At 37.1% G+C, this 23,685-nt stretch overlaps 1 protein-coding gene across 3 annotated transcripts in view; it reads left to right on the top strand.

Annotated features, from left to right (window-relative positions):
• Window positions 1–23,685, top strand: part of ADAM10 (ADAM metallopeptidase domain 10) — a 144,137-nt gene that overhangs the window by 67,287 nt on the left and 53,165 nt on the right. For all 3 annotated transcript variants that reach the window (NM_174496.3, XM_024997276.2, XM_024997275.2), the window contains exon 5: window positions 20,547–20,647. In NM_174496.3, coding sequence (NP_776921.1) covers window positions 20,547–20,647 — 101 coding nt within the window. The remainder of the gene's footprint in view (window positions 1–20,546; window positions 20,648–23,685) is intronic.

A 23,685-nucleotide genomic window follows, 5' to 3' on the forward strand; every position in this document is an offset into this window, starting at 1 on the left:
TACTACCTGATAAATCATAAATTTGTTGTTAATGCTGCTTATCCACTTTTTTGCTCATCCCTATTTGATTTCTGTTCCAATTTCCCTTCTTGATATTTCAGATTCTCCTTAAACTCCAGTCTTCAGTCTTCCTTCACAAGCTGGAGTATGGATTCCTTTACCTTCCTTTTTTTTTGCCAAAAGGATCTTCATCTACGTGATTTATATGATACTTTGTAATTCCTTAGTAATTTAATTGTTTTGCAGGTTTACTTCCTCTGTCAGGGTATGTAAGTTCTTCAGCTATACTTTCTGTTTTTTTTTTTTCCTCCTTTAACATTTCACATGTCGTTTATATCTGGAGCACTTTTCTTCACTGATACTTAATAAAGTCCTGCAACATTTTCCCTAGAAAGTTTTCTCAAAATCAAACAAGACCTTTGGGGAAATAAAGGAGAGGGAGAGAGTGATTGACACATTTTGAATTCATGGTTTCCTTCTTATCATATTGTAATCAAGCAGTTCTTTGCCTTCTGTTTCCTGTAAGTATACTCTACCGTGTTTGTTTTGCCTTTTATGTGTGTACTGCTTGTATGTAGCTTAAGCATGTCCTGCTCTTTTTTCAGAATTCTGTTTCTTCTTCATCATATAATTGCATTTTTTCCACTTTGCATCTTTTAGTAATTTTCAGATATCTCCCTTTATTTCAACCTTTCTTTTCCCCCAAAGGTTATGAGTCAGCTTGGAGAATTGGTGGCAGTGGATGCAACTTAGTGTTCAGTTCCTTTTGGCATTTAACTTTACCATTGATTTCAGTGCTTAATTCTTAATTGTCTTAGTAAATATATATCATGGTAAGGCGATCTTTTCACATTCTGGTTATTATTATATACCAGTAGTGGTATTAGAGCTTAAAAATAGTAATATTTAGAGTGATTTTGTTTGTAACTTTCTCTGGTAAATAGAAATGTTGTGATGTGAAGATGACAATATGGGAAGCATTGCCTTAAACAGAATTTTTAATGCTTGCAGATTTAAACTGTTACTTTCAAAAAACTACTTGAAAATCTGTCAAGTTAGCTATGAAAGGAAAGCATACACTTGTTAACTTTTTAGTTAAATAGTTGCTCTAAGTCTAGATTCTAGACCAAGGTCGATAGACTGTAAAAGGTTCAGATATTAAATATTTTGTCTTTATTGGCCATGTTAGTTCTATTCCAATGAATTCTGCCATTGTAGTATGAAAGCAGAGTAGAAAATATGTGAATGAATGAGAATGACTGTGTTCCAATAAAACTTTAGTTATTGACACTTAAATTTGAATTTCATGAAATTTTACATGACACAAAATATTATTCTTTTAATTTTTCCCCACCGTTTGGAAATGTAAACTCCATCTTTAGCTTTCATGCCAAACAAAAGAGCTCATTTATCTAGTAGGCTTTTGTTTGCCTACCCCTGTTCTAGAGGATGGCTAGATAAATTTACTTTTTCTTTAAGTTAAAATATAGTTGACATACAGCATTATATTAGCTTTAGGTATACAACATAATGATTTGATATTTAAATATATTATGAAATGATCACCATGATAAGCTAGTAACATCGGTCACTATACACAATTATTACAGTATTATTGACTATATTCTCTATGCTATGTATTACTTCCTTATGACTTCCTTATTTTATGACTGGACGTTTGAGCCTCTTAATCTCCTTGATCTATTCACCCAGTCTCCTATTCCTCTTCCCTCTGACAACCACTAGCTTGTTCTCTGTGTCTATGAGTCTGTTTTTGTTTTGTTTTTTTTCATTCATTTGTTTTGTTTTTTTTTTTAGTTTCCATGTGTAAGTGAAATCACATGATATTTGTCTAGATTAAATTTACTTCTACTTGGCCCTTTAACCTCTCAGTGTAGAATACCTAAGGTTCTAATAGTAGTAGAAATACAAGTAGTTACTATTCTTTAATGTATACCCAGCACCATATGAAGTTCTTTGCCTGCTTTATTTTAAATCTTCACAATAACCCGATGAGGTATATAGGCACACATGTTATCTCTACTTTACAGATGAGGAAACCGAGCATAGAAAATTTTATGTTGCTTGATTGTGGATGTTGTGTTCTTATCCCTGTGTCTTCTGCTTCATTCTTGTAAATGAAGCTGTAAATTCTCACTGTCCTTATTCCAAGGATTTCTGGGTCTTTTCTGAAATCTGTAAGCCTCCTTGAAATCACATATTTGCATTTATTGCTGTTTAGAGCCAAATTCAGAGAAGGTGATGGCACCCTACTCCAGTACTCTTGCCTAGAAAATCCCATGGACAGAGGAGCCTGGTGGGCTGCAGTCCATGGGGTCGCTAAGAGTCGGACATGACTGAGCGACTTGACTTTCACTTTTCATTTTCATGCATTGGAGAAGGAAATGGCAACCCACTCCAGTGTTCTTGCCTGGAGAATCCCAGGGACGGGGGAGCCTGGTGGGCTGCCGTCTATGGGGTCATACAGAGTCGGACACGACTGAAGTGACTTAGCAGCAGCAGCAGCAGAGCCAAACTCTTTCCTTAACGTATTTAGCAGTGGATGTTTTATTTCACAACTAATTAAAAGGGAGACCATGTCCCTTTATTATTTAATAATAATGTTATTTTCATATAATTTACTTAAGAGCCAGTAGTTTATTTTTACGACTAAAGTGCTATGTGATCGTATAGGTCATTGTCTATAGGCTTGAGTGAATTTGGTGTCCTTATATGTGTTACTTTCAGCAGAAGCAAATTACAGGGGAGGCATGCCAGCTTTGGATAGGAATCCTGACGAGAATTTGGCTACCTTCCTCTTAACACTGTTCTTGCAGCTCTAGGCCTGAATGTATGAAACTACCATGGAATATAATACTGCTGTTCTGGAGAACCTTAGGGAATGGCTTCTGAGGCCATTCCTGTATATAGGAACACTGAGCCAGTTTTCAGTGAAAGTACTTAATAACTTGTAGATGCTTTGATATAATTTACTTAAGTGCCAATAATTTGACATGAAGGTGATAACTACATATAGTTACCAGCTTAAAATTAGCACTTGTTCAATTCTGTGCTTAGGTGGTTAAAAAGCACTCTTCTAGGACATAGAAGTGTGAACAGTTATGACAGGGTAAGAATACAATTTAGTTCTCTACCTCTTGGATCAGTTTATTTCAAAGAAACTGGAAAAAACATTGTCCCATAAACTATACTATCAGATCAGATCAGATCAGTCGCTCAGTTGTGTCTGACTCATTGTGACCCCATGAATCGCAGCACGCCAGGCCTCCCTGTCCATCACCAACTCCCAGAGTTCACTCAGACTCACGTCCATCGAGTCAGTGATGCCATCCAGCCATCTCATCTTCTGTCGTCCCCTTCTCCTCCTGCCCCCAATCCCTCCCAGCATCAGAGTCTTTTCCAATGAGTCAACTCTTCACATGAGGTGGCCAAAGTACTGGAGTTTCAGCTTTAGCATCAGTCCTTCCAAAGAACACCCAGGACTGATCTCCTTCAGAATGAACTGGTTGGATCTCCTTGCAGTCCAAGGGACTCTCAAGAGTCTTCTCCAACACCACAGTTCAAAAGCATCAATACTATACCATAAACTATACTGCTAATCTTAATATGAATACTTTTAGGAATGTCTGTATAATTGCTTGGAATTATTTTAAATAATGGTAAATAGTGGATCTTTGTACCCTTTCATGTACTACCTTTCTGGGAGGCAAAGGTCTAAGTAATTTTTCCATGCTGTACTTATAAAGAACTATTTTGCCTCTGAATTAAAGGTATTTTAAGTAAATATTTGACACTGCAGAGTAAGAGTCAAATTCTTTCACTTCAGATTATTGTCATTTGGGTGGAATAGAGAAGCCCAGAGAGCCTGCATTTGCTGTGCCTCATATAGAAGCAGGATGCTTTTACTCTCAGCCTGTGTGCTAGCTGGAACTGTACTAGTAGCTTCATTATCTTGGGTTTCAATGAGAAGACTCCTTATTTCGTGTTCTGAATAATTGAGACTGATAAATTTTACTTAGTCATTTCAAGATGAATGACTCCTTCACGTAGAAGTCTCTATTTGTGAAAAGTAAGGATACTGGTTTTAATTAACCTTAAAAAAGCAATTTGTTCCATACTGTGCTTTGGAAGTTGTAGACATAAATGAGTTTTCTCATAGGCATTAAGACTTTCAACTCTTTTTGTGTTACTGTTAGTGAGAAGAAGGGACAAGGACTAGAAGAAAAAGAGGGAAGGAAGAATTGAATTGGAAAGTATTGATAATGACTAGCATTTTTCAAATCTGACATTATATATTGATTGTGTTCATCTAGAGGTCACAGAAAATTCTGAGGATTTATCTTGAAATGTTTCTGTCTGTGCTTAAGGTCCAATCTGGAGCTTAGAAATATGCTTATGTGTATTGAAGTTGTGACAGACAGTGGTAGACACTTAGAAAGATTAAGGAATGAAGTGTTCTGATTGATAATTCAGTTGTAGAGTGGCTCAACTGTGATTGGAAGTGCCCATGACTTCAGAACTTCCATAGTGTATACAGGTTTATTGTCAGTCTATAAACTTGTTTTACTTAGCATTGATCTTAAATATTTAGTTTTATTAAGCACAGTGATAATATTTGAAACAAATATAAAAACTTAGAGGCATTGTTGACTCTTTTTGTTTTTTTCCTGAGTTAATCTCTATGGAAATACAATTTCTTCAAAAAATCCACAGGCACAAATGAAGAAAAGTTGAGAAGGCTGTGAGAAATGATAGCTTTTTGAAAAATATTTAATTAGAAATGTGAGATATTTAATCAGGAACACATTTAAGGGGTTTGATTCTCTTTGCAGAATTTGGAGAAAATAAGCCCAGCACTTTCATATTATTCAATCAGTTTATTTTATGTATGTAAAGATTCAAGTTAAAGACATTTTAAATCAAGACATTTTATGATTGGTTAGCATGTATATTTGTATATATATTTATTTAAAAACATAAATAGAAAATATGTTAGCTGCATAATGATCATTTCAGAAACATGGATTATTTAAAAATAAAAAAGCTCTTATATTATAAAACAGTTTTAAAACTCACCTTAGAAAGTAAAATTATATTTGGAAATTTTGTTCTTTTTCTTCTGAGAAATATTACGTCATGATTTTGTTTTGCAGTGTTTTGTTATAGTTTTACAAAAAGATTGAATAAAAAATTTAATTCATTGTACACCTGAATATTACGTTAAGGATGCAGTTTGAATATGTTCTCACTATACTGTTAAGTTACAGGTTTTGAGAGTTTGGAAAAAGTTTGTAGATATTTGATAGTAAGAAGAATAAAAGTTTTAAATTAAGACTTCATAACCATGTGTGTTTAAAAAATCAGGATTTTCTTTTGGGGGACATTGTTTCTTCTTCATACCTCAATCGGCAAGCTGTTCATGAAAAAGAGTTTTTTGGAATAGACTGGAAGATTGGTGTATTGATAGTTCTGAATTTAATGGAATTCTGTAATTTTAGTACTGTTGCAAAAGGCATGAGAATTACTTCTAAACTCTTAAGTTTGAAGATGATGGAAACTGAAGTCTGTGTGCATGTAGGCGCATGCTCCGGAGAAGGCGATGGCACCCGACTCCAGTACTCTTGCCTGGAAAATCCCATGGATGGAGGAGCCTGGTAGGCTGCAGTCCATGGGGTTGCGAAGAGTCAGACACGACTGAGCGACTTGACTTTCACTTTTCATTTTCATGCATTGGAGAAGGAAATGGCAACCCACTCCAGTGTTCTTGCCTGGAGAATCCCAGGGACGGGGGAGCCTGGTGGGCTGCTGTCTATGGGGTCATACAGAGTCGGACACGACTGAAGTGACTTAGCAGTAACGGCACTAGGTGCATGCTCAGGTGTGTTTAATCCTTTGTGACCCTGTGGACTGTAGCCCACCAGGCTCCTCTGTTCATGGAATTTTCCAGGCAAGAATATTGGAGTAGGTTGCCATTTCCTTCTTCAGGGGTTCTTCCCAACCCAGGGATCAAACCCACATCTCTTGCATCTCCTGCATTGGCAGGTGGGTTCTTTACCACTGTGTCACCTTGGAAGCCCAAAACTGAAGCCTAAAGAGTCTTATTAAACAGCTTGGGCAAGATATTTTCATGGCAAGGATCCATGTATCCTGACTTCCTCCAGTACATTATTAGTTACATTGTAAGTTAGGAGAGACTTGTTTAAAGGGGCTAACGTCAAAGGACTTTGACAGTAAAGACAATTATTGTGAGGATTAAAAAGATTTCAAAAGCAGAGACATTACTTTGCCAACAAAGGTCCATCTAGTCAAGGCTATGGTTTTTCCATTAGTCATATATGGATGTGAGAGTTGGACTGTGAAGAAAACTGAGTGCTGAAGAATTGATGCTTTTGAACTGTGGTGTTGGAGAAGACTCTTGAGAGTCTCTTGGACTGCAAGGAGATCCAACCAGTCCATTCTGAAGGAGATCAGCCCTGGGATTTCTTTGGAAGGAATGATGCTAAAGCTGAAGCTCCAGTACTTTGGCCACCTCATGCGAAGAGTTGACTTATTGGAAAAGACTCTGATGCTGGGAGGGATTGAGGGCAGGAGGAGAAGGGGACGACAGAGAGTGAGATGGCTGGATGGCGTCACCGACTCGATGGACGTGAGTTTGAGTGAACTCCAGGAGTTGGTAATGGACAGGGAGGCCTGGTGTACTGCAGTTCATGGGGTCACAAAGAGTCGGACATGACTGAGTGACTGAACTGAACTGAAGGCTTTATTTTTGGTATCATTGATTTTGCAGAATTGTGGCTATGTTTGCTACTGGAAAATAGAGTAAATTTACATTTCAGGTTCAACTTTTATGAGTGATGATTTATAGAAAAACTAATTGAAGTATCATTAAAAGTGTGTATATGTTTATATTTCACATCTCTTCTAGCACAATTCAGTGCTTGATGTTTATGTTTAGTGACCTTGTAAGTGTGTCTAAAGACATTGGTCTAAGACTTGGGCCCTGTAAAGAACTTCTTTACATTGTGATATCATATTCATTATAAAATGTAAAAATTCTGTTCATGGTTTATAAATTTGGAGATTAGATATCTTGGTAAGCAATCTTGTATTTATATTTATATTCAAATATTAGACTAGGAATTCATTAATGTGGATTTTACTGCTTTCAGCAACTGTAGAGTCTTGGATTTTGTTGGGGAAGAAAAAAATTTCCCTGTGCTCTGTTTATGTTCTTCTAGCTGATGTAAGAATTTTAAAAGAAGAAGAAGAATATCAAATTTAATTATGTACATACAAGGTCTTCATCAGGAAAATGAGACCCCAGAACAACTTAGGCAGTTGAGATTTATATGGCATTTCAGAGGTGAAGAGGCTAAGGGTTTGGTACTTAAAAGGGGAGCAAAAAAAATTACAGGAAGATGGGAGAGCAAATGTTAGGTAAACAGGTGTTTGCTGTGCCACGCAGGGACAGTGGGATCCAGAGAGGACTTTGATCTCTAGGCCCTGCTGAGTTCCTCCTGCCATACCTACTCCATATATTCTGTAGATCTCTGTGTTGATAGTGCTCTTCCTAGACCAGGCCCTTTATCTAAATTCTTTCAGGCCATTAAAGGGGAGGTAAAAAGAAAGACTTCTTGAGTATTCCTCTTTCTTAAAAATAATTGGTCTAAAATAATCTGTATGCCAAAGAAAGACATTTTGTAGTATGTTGTAAAACAAATGAACAGGAAATTAACAAGTGATACAGTATTAATAACTAAGTACAGATTTTCTTCAAATTTCACAAAATTTTATGCCAGTGTCCATTATTTGTTTTCATACTTTCTTCAAGACTCTGCATGGTATTTAATTGCATTGATTGGCTTCAGCTGCATGCAACAGATTCTGGTAAATTCTCTTTTCATTTTTATTCTATAAAAATGCCATACGAACCAGCAATCCCACTGCTGGGCATACACACTGAGGAAATCAGAATTGAAAGAGACACGTGTACCTCTGTTCATCGCAGCCCTGTTTATAATAGCCAGGATATGGAAGCAACCTAGATGTCCAGCAGCAGACGAATGGATAAGAAAGCTGTGGTACATATACACAATGGAGTATTACTCAGCCATTAAAAAGAATACATTTGAATCAGTTCTAATGAGGTGGATGAAACTGGAGCCTATTATACAGACTGAAGTAAGCCAGAAAGAAAAACACCAATACAGTATACTAATGCATATATATGGAATTTAGAAAGATGGAATGATAACCCTTTATGGGAGACAACAAAAGAGACACAGATGTATAGAACAGTCTTTTGGACTCTATGGGAGAGGGAGAGGGTGGGATGATTTGGGAGAATGGCATTGAAACATGTATAATATCATATAAGAAACGAATCGCCAGTCCAGGTTCGATGAGGATACAGGATTCTTGGGGCTGGTGCATTGGGGTGACCCAGAGGGATGGTACGGGGAGGGAGGCGGGAGGGGGGGTTCAAGATGGGGAACACGTGTACTCCTGTGGCGGATTCATGTCAATGTATGGCAAAACCAATACAATATTGTAAGGTAATTAGCCTCCAATTAAAATAAATAAATTTATATTAGGATAAAAAAGACAAAAACAAGTATTTTCTAATTTTTCTTGTTATGGCTTCTTAAATACACCCATCATTTAATAGTAGAAATTTAATTTTCAAATACATGGGATTTTGTTTAAAGTATCTTGAATATTAATTTCTCATTTTGCTACTAATTTCTCATTTAGATGCTTTCATCTCTGTAGTCACCCTCTGTGTTTTTTTCAGTCTAACTTTATTGAGGCTTTTGATGGCCAAGTTGAAGTGCTTTCTTCGTAAATGTCACATGCACTTGAAAATATGTGGGTTATTTTCATATCTTTTGATACTGATTTATAACATAATTCCATAGTGATAAGAGAAAGACTGTGTATGATTTCAATACCTTTAGACCATGAAATTTTTGCACCTTGTTTTATGTCCCTCTGTATGTTCCAGTGTCTCCTAGTTTAAAATTAATGGGAACTTGAATATAATTTGTATCCTACTGTTGTGTGAAAATTGTATAAATCTTAATTACATTGAATCGGTTGACAGAGCTTTTCAGGTTTACTATATCCTTCTACTTCTCTATATTCATTCTTTTAATTTTTTAGAGTTTGGTATTGAAATTCCAAATGAAAATCTTAGTTTCTGCACTTAAAAAATAATTGTAATATATAGTGAAACTATATGTAACTTTGTTCTGTATTTTCCAAGTCTCCTATAAATATGTTATCATACTTTCATAATTTAAGCAAATAAAAATTAAAGCTAAAAAATACCAATGAAAGACATTTTTGGGTGTCAAATTTTGCTCCCTTACAGAATCATAGATTTAAAGATGACCTTGTAGATCAACAGTTACAATTGTTTTTGAGTTTAATTCATTTACTTTAAATCACAGAAGTTAGTGAGAGACGTGGGAGAAAGCACACAAGTCACTGCGTTAGAGCACCGAGGCATGGCGCGTGTGTGAGAAGGCAGTTTGAGGGGAAAAAGCAGGATGATGTTGTAGAATAGCTTTGTACCTTAGGCAGGGAAGGAACCTTCTTTTCCTGGGTCTCATTTTCTTCATGTTATAAAATGAAGGTGTTACATTGTTAACATTCCTTATTTCTTCCAAAATTTGATAATTCCAAACTACTGTTTCTCCAAAGCTGGAAATATTCTTAGCTTTTCTTATTATGCTTCTGCTGCTGCTAAGTCACTTCAGTCATGTCCAACTCTGTGCGACCCCATAGACGGCAGCCCACCAGGCTCCCCCGTCCCTGGGATTCTCCAGGCAAGAACACTGGAGTGGGTTGCCATTTCCTTCTCTGATGTATGAAAGTGAAAAGTGAAGGTGAAGTCTCTCAGTTGTGTCCGACTCTTAGTGACCCCATGGACTGCAGCCTGCAAGGCTCCTCTGCCTGTGGGATTCTCCAGGAGAGAGTACTGGAGTGGGTGCCATCGCCCTCTCTGTTCTGATTATGAAATGACTATATAAAATAGACATTTTTGCTTGTGAATTAATTAGAAGATGAAGTGTGTCAATCACCATTAGCATTTTAGTGAATAGCCTTAACCATTTAAAATTTCATTTATATATCTTATATTTGTTTCTATACCAATAAATACAGCCCTCTTTTTTTTGAAGGTGAGGGTAGCCCTACCTTTTTAATGCCTTAATGCCTGCGTAGTATTTAGTTGTTTCATTGATGAATATATTATTTATCAACTCATCAACTAAATGGACAACTAGATTGTTTACTCTTTTTTTATTATTGCAGTGCACATTTTTGTGCATAATTTTTGCCCTCAGCATATTGTATATTGCCAGATGACTTTCTAAGAAAGTTGTACAGATTTATACTTTTCTACCTAGAAACTTAACATTGATGTAATAATGTGCTAATATAGTCTGTAGGCCTATTTCTCTAATTGCTCCACAAAAGTGACATTAAAAAAAACATATATATAGGATGCAGTTGAAGCTTATACGTTGTCTTTGGTTGTCTCGTCTTTCTTTAAACAATTTTATTGAGGAAAAATTGACATAAAATAAACTGTTACTATGTAAAATATACAGTTTGGTAATTTTAAACATATGTATATATCTGTGAAACTGTCACCATAATCAAGAATAGTATACATATTCATTGCCCCCAGTTGCTTCCTTCTCCTCAGCGTAGTCCTTCTTTTCTTCCCATCTCTCTTTCCTCAGGCACCAATCTGTAGGTGAGTTTGCATTATCTAGAATTTTATGTCGGAGAAGGCAATGGCGCCCCACTCCAGTACTCTTGCCTGGAAAATCCCATGGGCAGAGGAGCCTGGTGGGCTGCAGTCCATGGGGTCGCTAGGAGTCGGACATGACTGAGCGACTTCACTTTCACTTTTCACTTTGATGTATTGGAGAAGGAAATGGCAACCCACTCCAGTGTTCTTGCCTGGAGAATCCCAGGGATGGGGGAGCCTGGGGGGCTGCCGTCTATGGGGTCGCACAGTCGGATACAACTGAAGCGACTTAGCAGCAGCAGAATTTTATGCAATGCAATTATATGTTATATACTCCTTAAAACTGGCTTAACTTAACTCTAAAGAGGGGACATTTTGGAAATTTAAGACAAGCCTTGTAGAAACAAAAGAGCAGAACAAATGCTCATGTTACTTATGTATAAATTCTCTCTTGGCCAAACCCACACTCATCCTTCAAAATATAATCCAAGTATAATGTCCTGGAAACCCTTTCTGGCCCCTTAATTCTGGGTATCCTCTCTTTACTTCTATGGATATATTGGTGAGTCCTCTGTATGTTTTGAATTCAGATCATTGGTCATATGATGACCTTTGAGAAGAGGCATGGAAGGAAAATTGCTGTTGGCTGGATGAGTAAATTAAATTCAACCATTATTTAATAAACTGTGGATGATTGCGGAGAGACTTAATGTTTAGCAAGCAGATAATTAAATGGAATTCTTGTTTACATATCTGACACCCCAGCTAGACTATAAGCTCTTTGATGGTATATATTCTTGTGTCATTTATTCTTGTGTTGCTTATGTTTGATAATAATAGTTTTTCCCTCCCATTATTAGTTTTGTAAATGAATTAATAAAATTAGGAATAACACTAACATTTAATTAGGAAATTTATGTGCATACAGGCCCTAATTTTGAATGTGCCCTATTTTATAGTCAATCTGTAAAGTAGTTAGAGATATAGAACATAATGATAGACAGTGCAGGTAGAATGAAGGTTAAAAGGATGTTGTTGGAGCCAACAATTTACGGATCTTTAGTTAATTGATGACCTTTGAAAAGAGGCATGAAAATCAGCTGCTGACTGAAAAATTAAATTTAACAAGTGTTTATTGATTTGGGAATATACAGGAACGATTGAGACTTCTTTTTAAACCTTCAGGAATAGTCTCAGTTTATAATTGAGAGTCACAATGTGATAAATTTTGTATCAGAAGTGTCCTCAAAGCACCGGTATGCACTGGGGGACCCATAGGAATATGTAGGAAGATTCCCAGTGGAGGTGGCATTTAACTTGAACCTTGAAGATAGGGGTAGACTTTTGACTGCTGGAGATAAGAATCTGTGATAATAGGAGAAAGATAAATATTATTCTGGCTGGACCATATTTATTTTTAGCTGCTGCAGCTCAGGAACTTCAGAAAAGAAACTAGCGTCTTTGGCCTGGAGTGACCTGTTTTCTGTGTGTAGGTTTATAGTGCCAAATCAAATAAATCGAGTTAATGGTCACTTTAAATCAGTATGATACAAGTTTTCATTCCATTTCAGTTTTAAGATTTATAGGTTTAATGATAGATTAGTTTAATAGTTAATATTGTTTGAGTGTCTAATCTGTACAAGACACTTCTAGATATGTTGGATACAGTGATGAACAAGGCAGAGTTTTTGTCCTAATGCCCTCTAGAGTCTGCTGATCAGAATAGTAGAGCAGCACATTTCCTATTGACCTGATTCCCATGACTCCCTTGGCCCCCAGCACCAGCCCATCTTAAAAACTATAGGTGGGAAGGGACATGCCTGGACCAGCTCCAAGTTTCTATTTCCTTGGAGATCAGTGTTGTGAGAGCATGTGGAAAAGGGGACTTTAGCTTACTCTCCTTCCCAGGGACATTCATACTATACCTTTCTTTTCCTGGTCTCGCCACCCTCCCCAAACAGAGACTGGTTGTGAGGGATGGGGAAAGAGGGAAAGGACCTCTGTCCACTAGAATTAGAAGGGGGAAGGATATTTGGGGGCTGCCTGACCCATTCTTCCATTCCTTCAAACTCACCATCTCTCCTTGAAAAGGGGGGGGAAAAAAAAAGCCTCCTCTTCTTTTTACTGTTTCAGTGAATCCTTGCTGGTTTTTGGCAGCTTTGGGAATAAATGGCATTTTCATGGGAAAGGACCTCACCAATCTACCTTTCAGATACTAGCAAAGCAAGTTTTTGTACAGAAACTGTCTGTGGAGCCACTCTCTTTTAAATTCACTGACTAGCATAAAAGTTGGGTTATTTGATTAATTTAGTGATTCATAGTGTATTATTGATAGAGACAGAGTAAAAGGACAAATGATTAGATAGTTGATCCTGCCTAGAGGATTTTAAGTAGAAAAAAGTGAGAGAACCCTATAATTTAATGATTACTCAAGAAAGCAGGTTTGCTTAACGACAAAACCAAGCCAGCTTTCTTAGCAACAAAACCATGCAACAGACGCATGGGACATGCCCCCAAACAGTAAAACAGTGGTAGGATGAGACCCACATATTGATTGCCCAGTGAGCTCAGTAAGTTAATGGTCCCTGGGACATGCTCTTTGTACACATAAAAAACAATTTGTGGACTTAGCTTGACCATGGAGGGATAAGAAAATTCCCCTGCCCAACCTGGAGGAGAAACTAATGATGGAAAGATGATGTTTACTCAAGAAAGACAAAGTTTTCCACCCCCCTCCACTTTTCCTGACTATGAAACTAGCCCAGTAAGTACTCGGGACGTGGCATTTCTCCCTGCCTGCTTGTAAGCCTCACAAGGGTCCTATTCTAATAAATCACTTCTTATCTATCACTTTGCTCTTACTGAATTCTTCTCTGCACTGAGACATAAAGGAGTATGGTATACCAGAGCTCTTCTGAGGCCCTCGAAATGACACTGAACTGTTTCATTATTAGAGAAATTATACCACGTTTTGATTGTTAGAGTTATCTATAGCTAAGCCTTTGGATTCTGCAGTAAAATTCCTAACCTGGCAGTCACATTGAGGGAGGGATGGCTTGCTGGGAGTAGCGAGGACGTTAAGTCTACTGTAGTTAGTATCTAGGGAGAAGTGGGTGTTTTATGTGTGACTCTGTTGGGGCAGATGATCTGAACTGTAAATATTTCCCCTTCCTGGAGTGGATGATTGAGAGTTAATTAGAGCTATTTGCTGCTTGAGGTGGTATCACAATGTATGTATTATTTATATCCGTGCCTCCTACAACAAAGCAAAAGCAAGAGGTTGGCATGCAAAGGAACTGGAAGAAAGGCCTTAGATTTAAAGCTGATCTTTGTTTTAAATAGGCTGAATATTCTACACCAATGACTCATTCTTTGTGAAAGAATATGCTGTTTGGCCTTTTCAGGGGAACTACAGTGCATCCTATGATTTAGCATCTCAATGAGGGCTTATTCATTAGTCGAACAAAGGCTTTTTCTAGAAATGGGGATTATATTGTCAGTAATTTTAGAGGGAAATGTCATTGTCCATTTTCATAGTTTATGTGGTGACCAGGGAAAATAGGCTCTTTTAGACGTTTTTAAAGTATATGGGAAACATTTTATACTTGTTTCTTGTTTTTTCTATTGAGAGAGTATTGTGCTGACAGATTTTGAAGCATATATAATACTGTTTTGTGACTTTGGAAACTTTTTTTTTAATCCTAAATATCAGGCTTTCCAAAAGAATGTATATTTAAAATTCATGATAAAATACAATTTACAAAGAAATAAAACACTCTAGTTCTTTTAACACTCTAGTTCTAGTTCTAGTTCTTTCCCCATCACTTCATGGGAAATAGATGGGGAAACAGTGGAAACAGTGTCAGACTTTATTTTTTTGGCCTCCAAAATCACTGCAGATTGTGACTGCAGCCATGAAATGAAAAGACGCTTACTCCTTGGAAGGAAAGTTATGACCAACCTAGATAGCATATTCAAACGCAGAGACATTCCTTTGCCAACAAAGGTTCGTCTAGTCAAGGCTATGGTTTTTCCTGTGGTCATGTATGGATGTAAGGGTTGACTGTGAAGAAGGCTGAGCGCCGAAGAATTGATGCTTTTGAACTGTGGTGTTGGAGAAGACTCTTGAGAGTCCCTTGGACTGCAAGGAGATCCAACCAGTCCATTCTGAAGGAGATCAGCCCTGGGATTTCTTTGGAAGGAATGATGCTAAAGCTGAAACTCCAGTACTTTGGCCACCTCATGTGAAGAGTTGACTCATTGGAAAAGACTCTGATGCTGGGAGGGATTGGGGGAAGGAGGAGAAGGGGACGACAGAGGATGAGATGGCTGGATGGCATCACTGACTCGATTGACGTGAGTCTCGGTGAACTCTGGGAGTTGGTGATGGACAGGGAGGCCTGGCGTGCTGCGGTTCATGGGGTTGCAAAGAGTCGGACACAACTCAGAGACTGAACTGAACTGAAGTTCTTTTAAATGTACTAACTCTTGATGTTTCTAATGTTTTATATTACGGTGTACTAAATATAAATAGTCTTATTTTTTTTCCCTACACATTTATAAATAATAGAGTTTCAATATTTTGACAAATTTTTGAAGGTCATGGAACAGTTGTAATTTCCTCCATTGATTATTAAGATCACTTTGCATAGGTTCAGCTTGCTTGGTCAATTTTATTGCCTGTACTGATGTGGTAAGAGCCAACTCATTGGAAAAGACCGTGTTGCTGGGAAAGATTGAGGGCAGGAGGAGAAGGGGGTGGCAGAGGATGAGATGGTTGGATGGCATCACTGACTGAATGGACATGAGTTTGAGCAAACTCAAGGAGATAGTGAAGGACTGGGAAGCCTGTTGTGCCGCAGTCCATGGTGTCACAAAGAGTCGGACACGACTTAGGGACTGAACAACTAATGTGGTAAAATTAAACAGTGAAATAGGATTGAGAAGGGTCTCTGGAAATGCAATATGATTGCCAGGTGGCATAAAGGAACTGCTTGAAGTTACAGATTATAATTTTTGAATGAGAATAGGTATAGTTACCATTTTCTTCTCCAGCTTCATTCAACTGGAGGGGTACAGGTAGAGAGTTGATTTTTTTTTTTTTTTTAAAGTAGAGAGTTGAATTTTAACAGGTTTTGTTTGAGAGTTGGGAAGAGGAGGTGGCAAGGGAGTTTAAAGTAAATGAATGGAGTAATTATAATAATGATTGACTCTGGGATTTAAGCTGAATAAAGAGAGAATATCCAGTAGTGGACAGGATAGTAGCATTGGTGGATTGAAGGGTTTTCGAGGTGTTGAAGGATTGCCTAAGTCTAAGGGGGAATGTTCTGAAAAGATGAGTGGTGGAAAGAAAGTAGGATGAGGAAATTGAGATTAAGAAGAGGTTTCGGTAATTAGTGTTGACAGGTTCACAAGTATGACCATGTAAGTGAGAAATCGAGGTAGGAGAAGACCATTGGAGAAAAGGTAGTGTATTTAAGGATCATCAACCTGAATGTTGAAATCACTAAGAATTATGATGGAGTGGTGTCTGAGAGAGTGATGGTGAATTAGGAGCTAAAAATAAGATAATAGAGGGAAGTAGTGATTTGGAGGCTGCAAATACTTACAGTAAATTGAAGTATTTGGTGGTATAGTCTCATGACCATAAAAGCTGAGCCCCAGTGAAAATAGTTCTAATGGGCCCAAGGCAGAAAATGATAGACAGTTGTGAGTCTTTAAGGAAGTGGGGCCAGGGGAATGTCTTCCTATGAACAGGGACCGTTCTGGGGTTTCCCTTGGTATTTGCTGGAATCCTCCTGATAGAGGTGAGGAGTGCTGCAGACTGATTCTCTTGACCCCTGTCATGATGGACCAGAGGAAGTGATTTTGTGCAACATTAAGGACTCCCTTGATGCCAGCCAAATGCAGCCTATTAGGGGTGAGATAGGGGCAGAGCAATCTTACTTTTGAATCCAGGCTATCTTTTTACTGGGGAGTGATAGCCTGCTAGATGGATGGTTGTTCTACTGGCTTCCTGTCAACTCCTGCTGATATATTAGCCTATTGATGGTATGGTATTATACCAGTATTTGCCTGACTTCTGATCATGTGGAGGAGTGGTAGGGAAGAGATTGACTCCAATATCACCTGTATTTACAATGTCACAAATACATATGTGTGTATATTTGTATATGTTTACATATGTAAGTCAACTGTGTATTTTATCAAGTACATGAGATACCCATTAGACAGTAGTTACTCGATTACCTTAATCCTAACAGTCACATGCCTAGCACCAGTACCGGTATATTGATGATGCAGAGTGCCGATGTGCTTAGTATTCAACATTATTAATATCCGGAAGATATATTTTATTGGGATACTATATATCCTAATAATAGAGAATGCTGACTATATGTAAATCAGACATAAATATTGTTTGTTGACTTCCCTTATCATTGCGTTAAAAATGATGTTACAGTTGTTTAAGATAGGGATATTTTTGTTCCGTTCCTCAGTTTTGTAAGATGTTTAGTTAAATGCTGCTGCTGCTAAGTCACTTCAGTCGTGTCCGACTCTGTGTGACCCCATAGATGGCAGCCACCAGGCTCCCCCATCCCTGGGATTCTCCAGGCAAGAACACTGAAGTGGGTTGCCATTTCCTTCTCCAATACAGGAAAGTGAAAAGTGAAAGTGAAGTCGCTCAGTCATGTCCGACTGTGTGACCCCATGGACTGCAGCCTACCAGGCTCCTCCATCCATGAGATTTTCCAGGCAAGAGTACTGGAGTGGGGTGCCATTGCCTTCTCCAAGTTAAATGCTATACACATATAATTTGTTCAAGTGTTGGCGAGGAAATTGTCTCTTCCAAAAGTACTTTGTAGCAGCTCTTTTGTGCCTGTGTAGGAAGAGGTTCAAAATGCATTTTATGGTATGCTTTGAATGAAAGGTAAATCCTAATATCTGTCATGATTATGTTATGATATTTGGTATTTCTTAAATTTGAATAAAATCAGGCATATCAACTGATTTCACTATATTTTGAAGTGTGTTAGTTAAACTGAATTATATATGAAAACAAAAAATGTTGTTTTGACATATTTGTTATGTGGGGGACTTATAACTAGATTCCTAATGAACCTCACAGCTTTTTGGTTTCTAAAACTGAAAATCTTGATTGAGTAAATTCTCTCAAAAAACTGTTTGAAAAGTGATAATAGCACTTATTTCTCTAGACATGCAAAATGTTTATTCTGAGTGTTGTAGAGTCTATGTAGGTATCAGTCTTCAACTTAACCATATGACTGATTTTTTTCGGGGGCAAAAGTTGTATCTTGGGATAAGTGAAAACTAGTTTAAGATGAAAATATTCAGGAAATAGTGGTAAATACGAATACTGCTAAACATTTTCTGATATGCTGGGCCAAGAGTATTTTGATATTGACTGTGACAGGAAAACTTTGCTAAATGCCAGTGCAGCTCAGATATAGAATGAGTTCTTCTATTCTGCTTAACAAAACTTTTTACTGTGTATAAGGTAATGCTGCCTGCAGTACCAGACAGTCCCAAATTAAATGACAAAATGCGCTGAAACCTCTTCTCACTATTGTAACAGTTTAATGTGAATATTCATCATCAGTCAGCTTTTTTTCAAGAAATGACTCAGGAATCTAGGCTACTTTAGTTGGTGCCAATTTTACTCTTGCCGTTCTCAGTTTGTCTGTTTCCAGCCATTCAGATTCGCCTGCAGTGCAGGAGACACAGGTTCGATCCCTGGGTTGGGAACGTCCCCTCGAAAAAGAAATGGCTACCCACTCCAGTATTCTTGTCTGGGAAATCCCAGGGATGGAGGAGCCAAGGGGGCTACAGTCTGGGGTCACAAGAGTCAGACACAACTTAATGACTAAACCACCACCTATGGGGTGATACTTTCAGGAACTGTGAATATCCTGTTATTGTACATTTTGACCTAATGGCTTTAGTACCCCTTAATACTAAGTTGCTTCAGTCATGTCCAACTCTTTGCAACCCCGTGGACTGTAGCCCACCAGGCTCCTCTGTCCATGGGATTTCCCAGGCAAGAATATGGAGTGGGTTGCCATGCCCTCCTCCAGGGATCAAATCCAGGTCTCCTTCATCTCCTGTATTGGCAGGCAGATTCTTTACCACTGGTGCCACCTGGGAATGGGTGATCCTTGCGTATATCAAGGATCTGATAATGCGTATATCAGCTTATGCATATGGAGTTGTAAAATGGTAAATTTTTAAGTCTGTCATTTCTTCCACATTTATTGGTGGGAATTTTACAGCTGTTGCAGTCTTGACCTCTAGTAAAAACTAAAGTTTAAATCAGAGCTACTATATCAGTGTAGATAGGTTGACCATAACCCCTGCCTCCTACCAGCTAGTTTAGATTTATATTGTAATATTTAATTAGTATTTCTTATGGAATAGGTCACTAGTGTCCACTTTAGGTTCTAGATTTACTCAAGAAAGTGTTTTTAATTATAATTTTGTGTATTATAACTATAGCTACTTATAGATGTTTTAGTGCTTCCCCTCTCACCCATGTCTTGGTATTTTATTTTGACAATTCTCTTAATTATGGGTACTAGATTGAGTTATAAAACATGTTCATGAACTAAGGTGAACCTTATAAGGTTCTCTTAATTATGGGTACTAGATTAATTATGGGTACTATAAAATATGTTCATGAACTAAGGCGAACCTTACAAGGTTCTCTTAATTATGGGTAGTAGATAAATTATGGGTACTATAAAACATGTTCATGAACTAAGGCGAACCTTATAAGGTTCTCTTAATTATGGGTACTAGATTGAGTTATAAAATATGTTCATGAACTAAGACGAACCTAACAAGGGAGAAGTATGTGAACTGAGAGAGTGGAATAAACTTTTAAATGACTACACTAAATTGAACAGCTGTCTGTAAATAGAAACAATTCAGTTAAAGCAAAATTAATCACTTTAATTAGAAAGGGAAAACAAATGATGATAAAATAGTTACTGCTCTGTAAAGCATTCACTTGAATTATACATTGAAGAAGTTTAAACTCAGTCTACTTTTACCACGCCATGGAGCATGTTTCTAGATTACTTTCCTTTAAGGCTAGTTGGTATTCATTGAAGGAATTCAAACAGATAAATATTGTATTAGCCTAACTAGTTCAGATTGAAGTAGTTTTATATATTTGCAGAATAAGAAATTTAATGTGTTTGAAGGGAAAGTTATAAATTACAAAATGAAGTAAATTGCAGTCTTAAAATGCTCTATATATCTGAAGTGGGCAAGGTTTGGAAATTTAAATGCAGAATAAAGAACGGTTATTGTTCTTTTTTAGACCTCACAAATCACTCATATGAAAAAAGCCTAGAGACCAGTGATGTTGAAGGAGAACTTTGGAATCTGCCAGACTTTTTAAAAAAGGAAGTTCATTTATTTGGCTATGCCAGGTCTTAGGTGTGGCATGTGGGATCTTTGGTTGCAGCATGTGAACTCTTAGTTGTGGGTTCTAATTCCCTGACCAGGAATCGAACCTGGACCTCCTGCATTGGGAGCATGGTTTCTTAACCAGTGGACCACCAGGGAAGTCCTCACTTGTCATATTTTAAAATTAGAATACCTAGCATAATGCCTTTCCCATTGGTGCTCAGTAAGCATTTGTGGCTTTCATGAATTATGACGGTTACATTTTTGTTTATAAGATAATTGGTGATATCTTAACATGTGAGAGTAATAGCATTTCTTCTTTGTGTTTTAGAGTATCCCCATAAATATGGTCCACAGGGGGGTTGTGCAGATCATTCAGTGTTTGAAAGAATGAGGAAGTACCAGATGACTGGTGTAGAAGAAGTAACACAGGTAAGATTTTAATACAAGTTTGTGTTTAATAAATGAAAGTGAAGTTGTGCGTGTGTTTCTGCATTTAACATGTATGTTCTAGGATTTCTAAAATATTTATATTATCAGAAAATATTTATATTTCTTAATGCTCAAAGAGGCCAAATAACTTGCTTATAATAAAAAATGTGATGCTGAGGTTTGAATACAATCTGCATGACCCCCAAATCATAACATGTCCAAAATATTCTCTTACATGATTTATCATAAAATTAAAAGTATTCAATCTGAATATGTGTTTAATATAAATGTCAGTGTTCATATTAGTATGAAAATTAGAGTGACCAACTTCCTCAGGTTTGCCTGGGACATCATTTTACCATTGAAAATCATGGGTCTAAGCAAACTCAGATGGTTAGTTACCCTAATAAAAATCACAGTGCTTTTAACATTTTAATTGTAAGTTTTTCTGCTGTTGACTATTGACCTTTGATTCTTTTTTGATTTTATTTTATTCATAGGTGATAGTTTTGTAGTTATTTAAAACACAAGTTTAAACTTTTTAAAGTTTTGTTTTTATAGTAAAAACATTTGTCATGTATTTTAAACATCCTTTCTAAAAGTAGTAGGGTAGATTAACATTTCTTGAGTCACAAATGCAAATTTGTATGTTTTTTAATCTGCAGCATGGCATGAGATTATACCATTTCAAATGGGTCTTTCAAGTCTAAGTGAGATTTTATTCTTATATTCATTGAACAATTTTCTGTTGATCTCCCATATATTAGAATATCTGTGGCAGGTTCTGGAAATATGTGGAAATTAAGATGAAGCAAATTATCCTCACAAAGTTTATGGTTTAACTGGAGACACAGAAAAATTGAAGGTAGTAAGAAATAAAGAATTAAGTGAAGAGTTAATGCTTGTGGGTGGTATTCTACCCACAAAAAGACTAGTTAACCTAGCCCCGAAAGTGTTTGAGGACAATAATCAGAAACTGAAAGAATAAGGAGAAGTTAGATTGACCATGAAGAGATGGAAAGAGAAGGAACAGTGTATACAAGGCCAGAGAGATAGCCGTACCAGTAAAGAATTCTTAGCTTCAGGCTAGGGGTGAAAAACTAGAGACTGGGAGACTAATTAGAAGTTGTTGCAATTATTCAGTTGAGAAATGATAGTCACTTGTATGGATGTGTTGGCAATGTGGATAGATAGGCTGAAACCATAGATTGCTAGGTATAATAGAGTTTATCAATGGCTAGATATAACATTAATATACAAAAGAAGTTTATGTATTTTTTTATATTAGCAGTAGACCACCAAAAATGTAATTCAAGAATGGACATCATTAAAAATAGTGTCAAGAATATCATGTATCAAAGAGTAAATGTAGCAAAGAAAGACCTATATAAGGAAAATTATGAAACTTTGTAAGAAATGTTACAGGTGACTGATTTTATTATGGAGAGATACACTGTATTAATGGAACTGATAGCTAATAGAAAAACATTAATTTTCCTCATATTGCTTTATTCATTCAATGCAGTTCCATGTAAATTACAGCATGATTATTCATAGCACTTGATGGATCATAGCACTTGATGGATCTAAAATGTTTCAAGAAAAAGTGAAGGCTAAGAAGAAATAAGGCCCATCTAAAGATGGTGAACAAGAAAAAGATTTACCCTGGAAGATATTAAGACTTACTAAAATAACAGAGAGAGTACTTTTAGCATAGGAATGTTGAACAGATTGACCAGAGGGATAAAATTAATTGTCCAGATCCATACAGATATGAAACTTTGTTATGTGGTAGAGATAAAATCTCAAAGGAAAAATAGAGACTGTTGAATACATGGAGCCCCCCAAAAATGTTTATCCATTTGGAGAAAAAATGAAGTTGTATCTTTACCTCATACTATAGTTAAAACAAAACTCGGTAAGTACCACATGTCTGAAACAAAAACTTTGAAACTCTTAGTAGCACAAGTGGGTGGAAATTTCCCTTTCCAGTTATGCTAAAGTGACTGGCATCCAACTAGCCATTCTGCAAAAAACAACTGGAAAACCAAAACCAAAAAAAAAAAAAAGCCCCAATTATTTTCAAATATTGGCCAACAGGCAATGCAGGATTGACATCCCTGAGAAAGGAGAAATAAATATCTCTGATTTCTATGACTTTTTGACTGGAGGCAAAATTTCAGGAATGGCACAATGAAGGGCGCCTCAAGAAGAGTTCGAAATGCATAGCACTCTTGCAGAGTTGAAGAGATAGGTTAAGGTTCAGAAAGGCTAAGGTATCTGGATTTATGGACATAGTACCTGGGAGGAAGAGGGAGCTAAGCTGATAAGCTCTAGATATCTGCACAGTGGTCACCTTGAATCTTAGCTGGATTCCAACCTATGCACACACACGGTGAGATTCTATGAGAAAACTACCCGAGGAAGAAAAACTCCTGAGAAATCTATAAACTAAACAACTATCAAAAATTGTACTTGGTAGAAGTCCCAGCCCATGCTTGGAATAAGCTAATCTCACCCCAGTCTAAAGGAGTACTCCAGACCTGTACTGACTAAGCTGAAAAACCAAGCTTCAGAAAGATCAAAGTTCTTTTCAAGTAAATTAGCTGCCTGTCTTCTCACTGGAGAAGGGAATGGCAAACCACTTCAGTATTCTTCCCTTGAAAACCACATGAGCAGTATGAAAAGGCAAAAAGATAGGACACTGAAAGATGAACTCCCCAGGTCGGTAGGTGCCCAATATGCTACTGGAGATCAGTGGAGAAATAACTCCAGAAAGAATGAAGCGATGGAGCCAAAGCAAAAACAACACCCAGTTGTGGATGTGACCAGTGATAGAAGCAAAGTCTGATGCTGTAAAGAGCAGTATTGCATAGGAACCTGGAATGTTAGGTCCATGAATCAAGGCAAATTGGAAGTGGTCAAATAGGAGATGGCAAGAGTGAACATCGACATTTTAGGAATCAGCAAACTCAAATGAACTGGAATGGGTGAATTTAACTCAGATGACCATTATATCTACTACTGTGGGCAAGAAT

The sequence above is a fragment of the Bos taurus genome, chromosome 10 (genome assembly GCF_002263795.3).
Source record: "Bos taurus isolate L1 Dominette 01449 registration number 42190680 breed Hereford chromosome 10, ARS-UCD2.0, whole genome shotgun sequence".
Taxonomy (NCBI): domain Eukaryota; kingdom Metazoa; phylum Chordata; class Mammalia; order Artiodactyla; family Bovidae; genus Bos; species Bos taurus.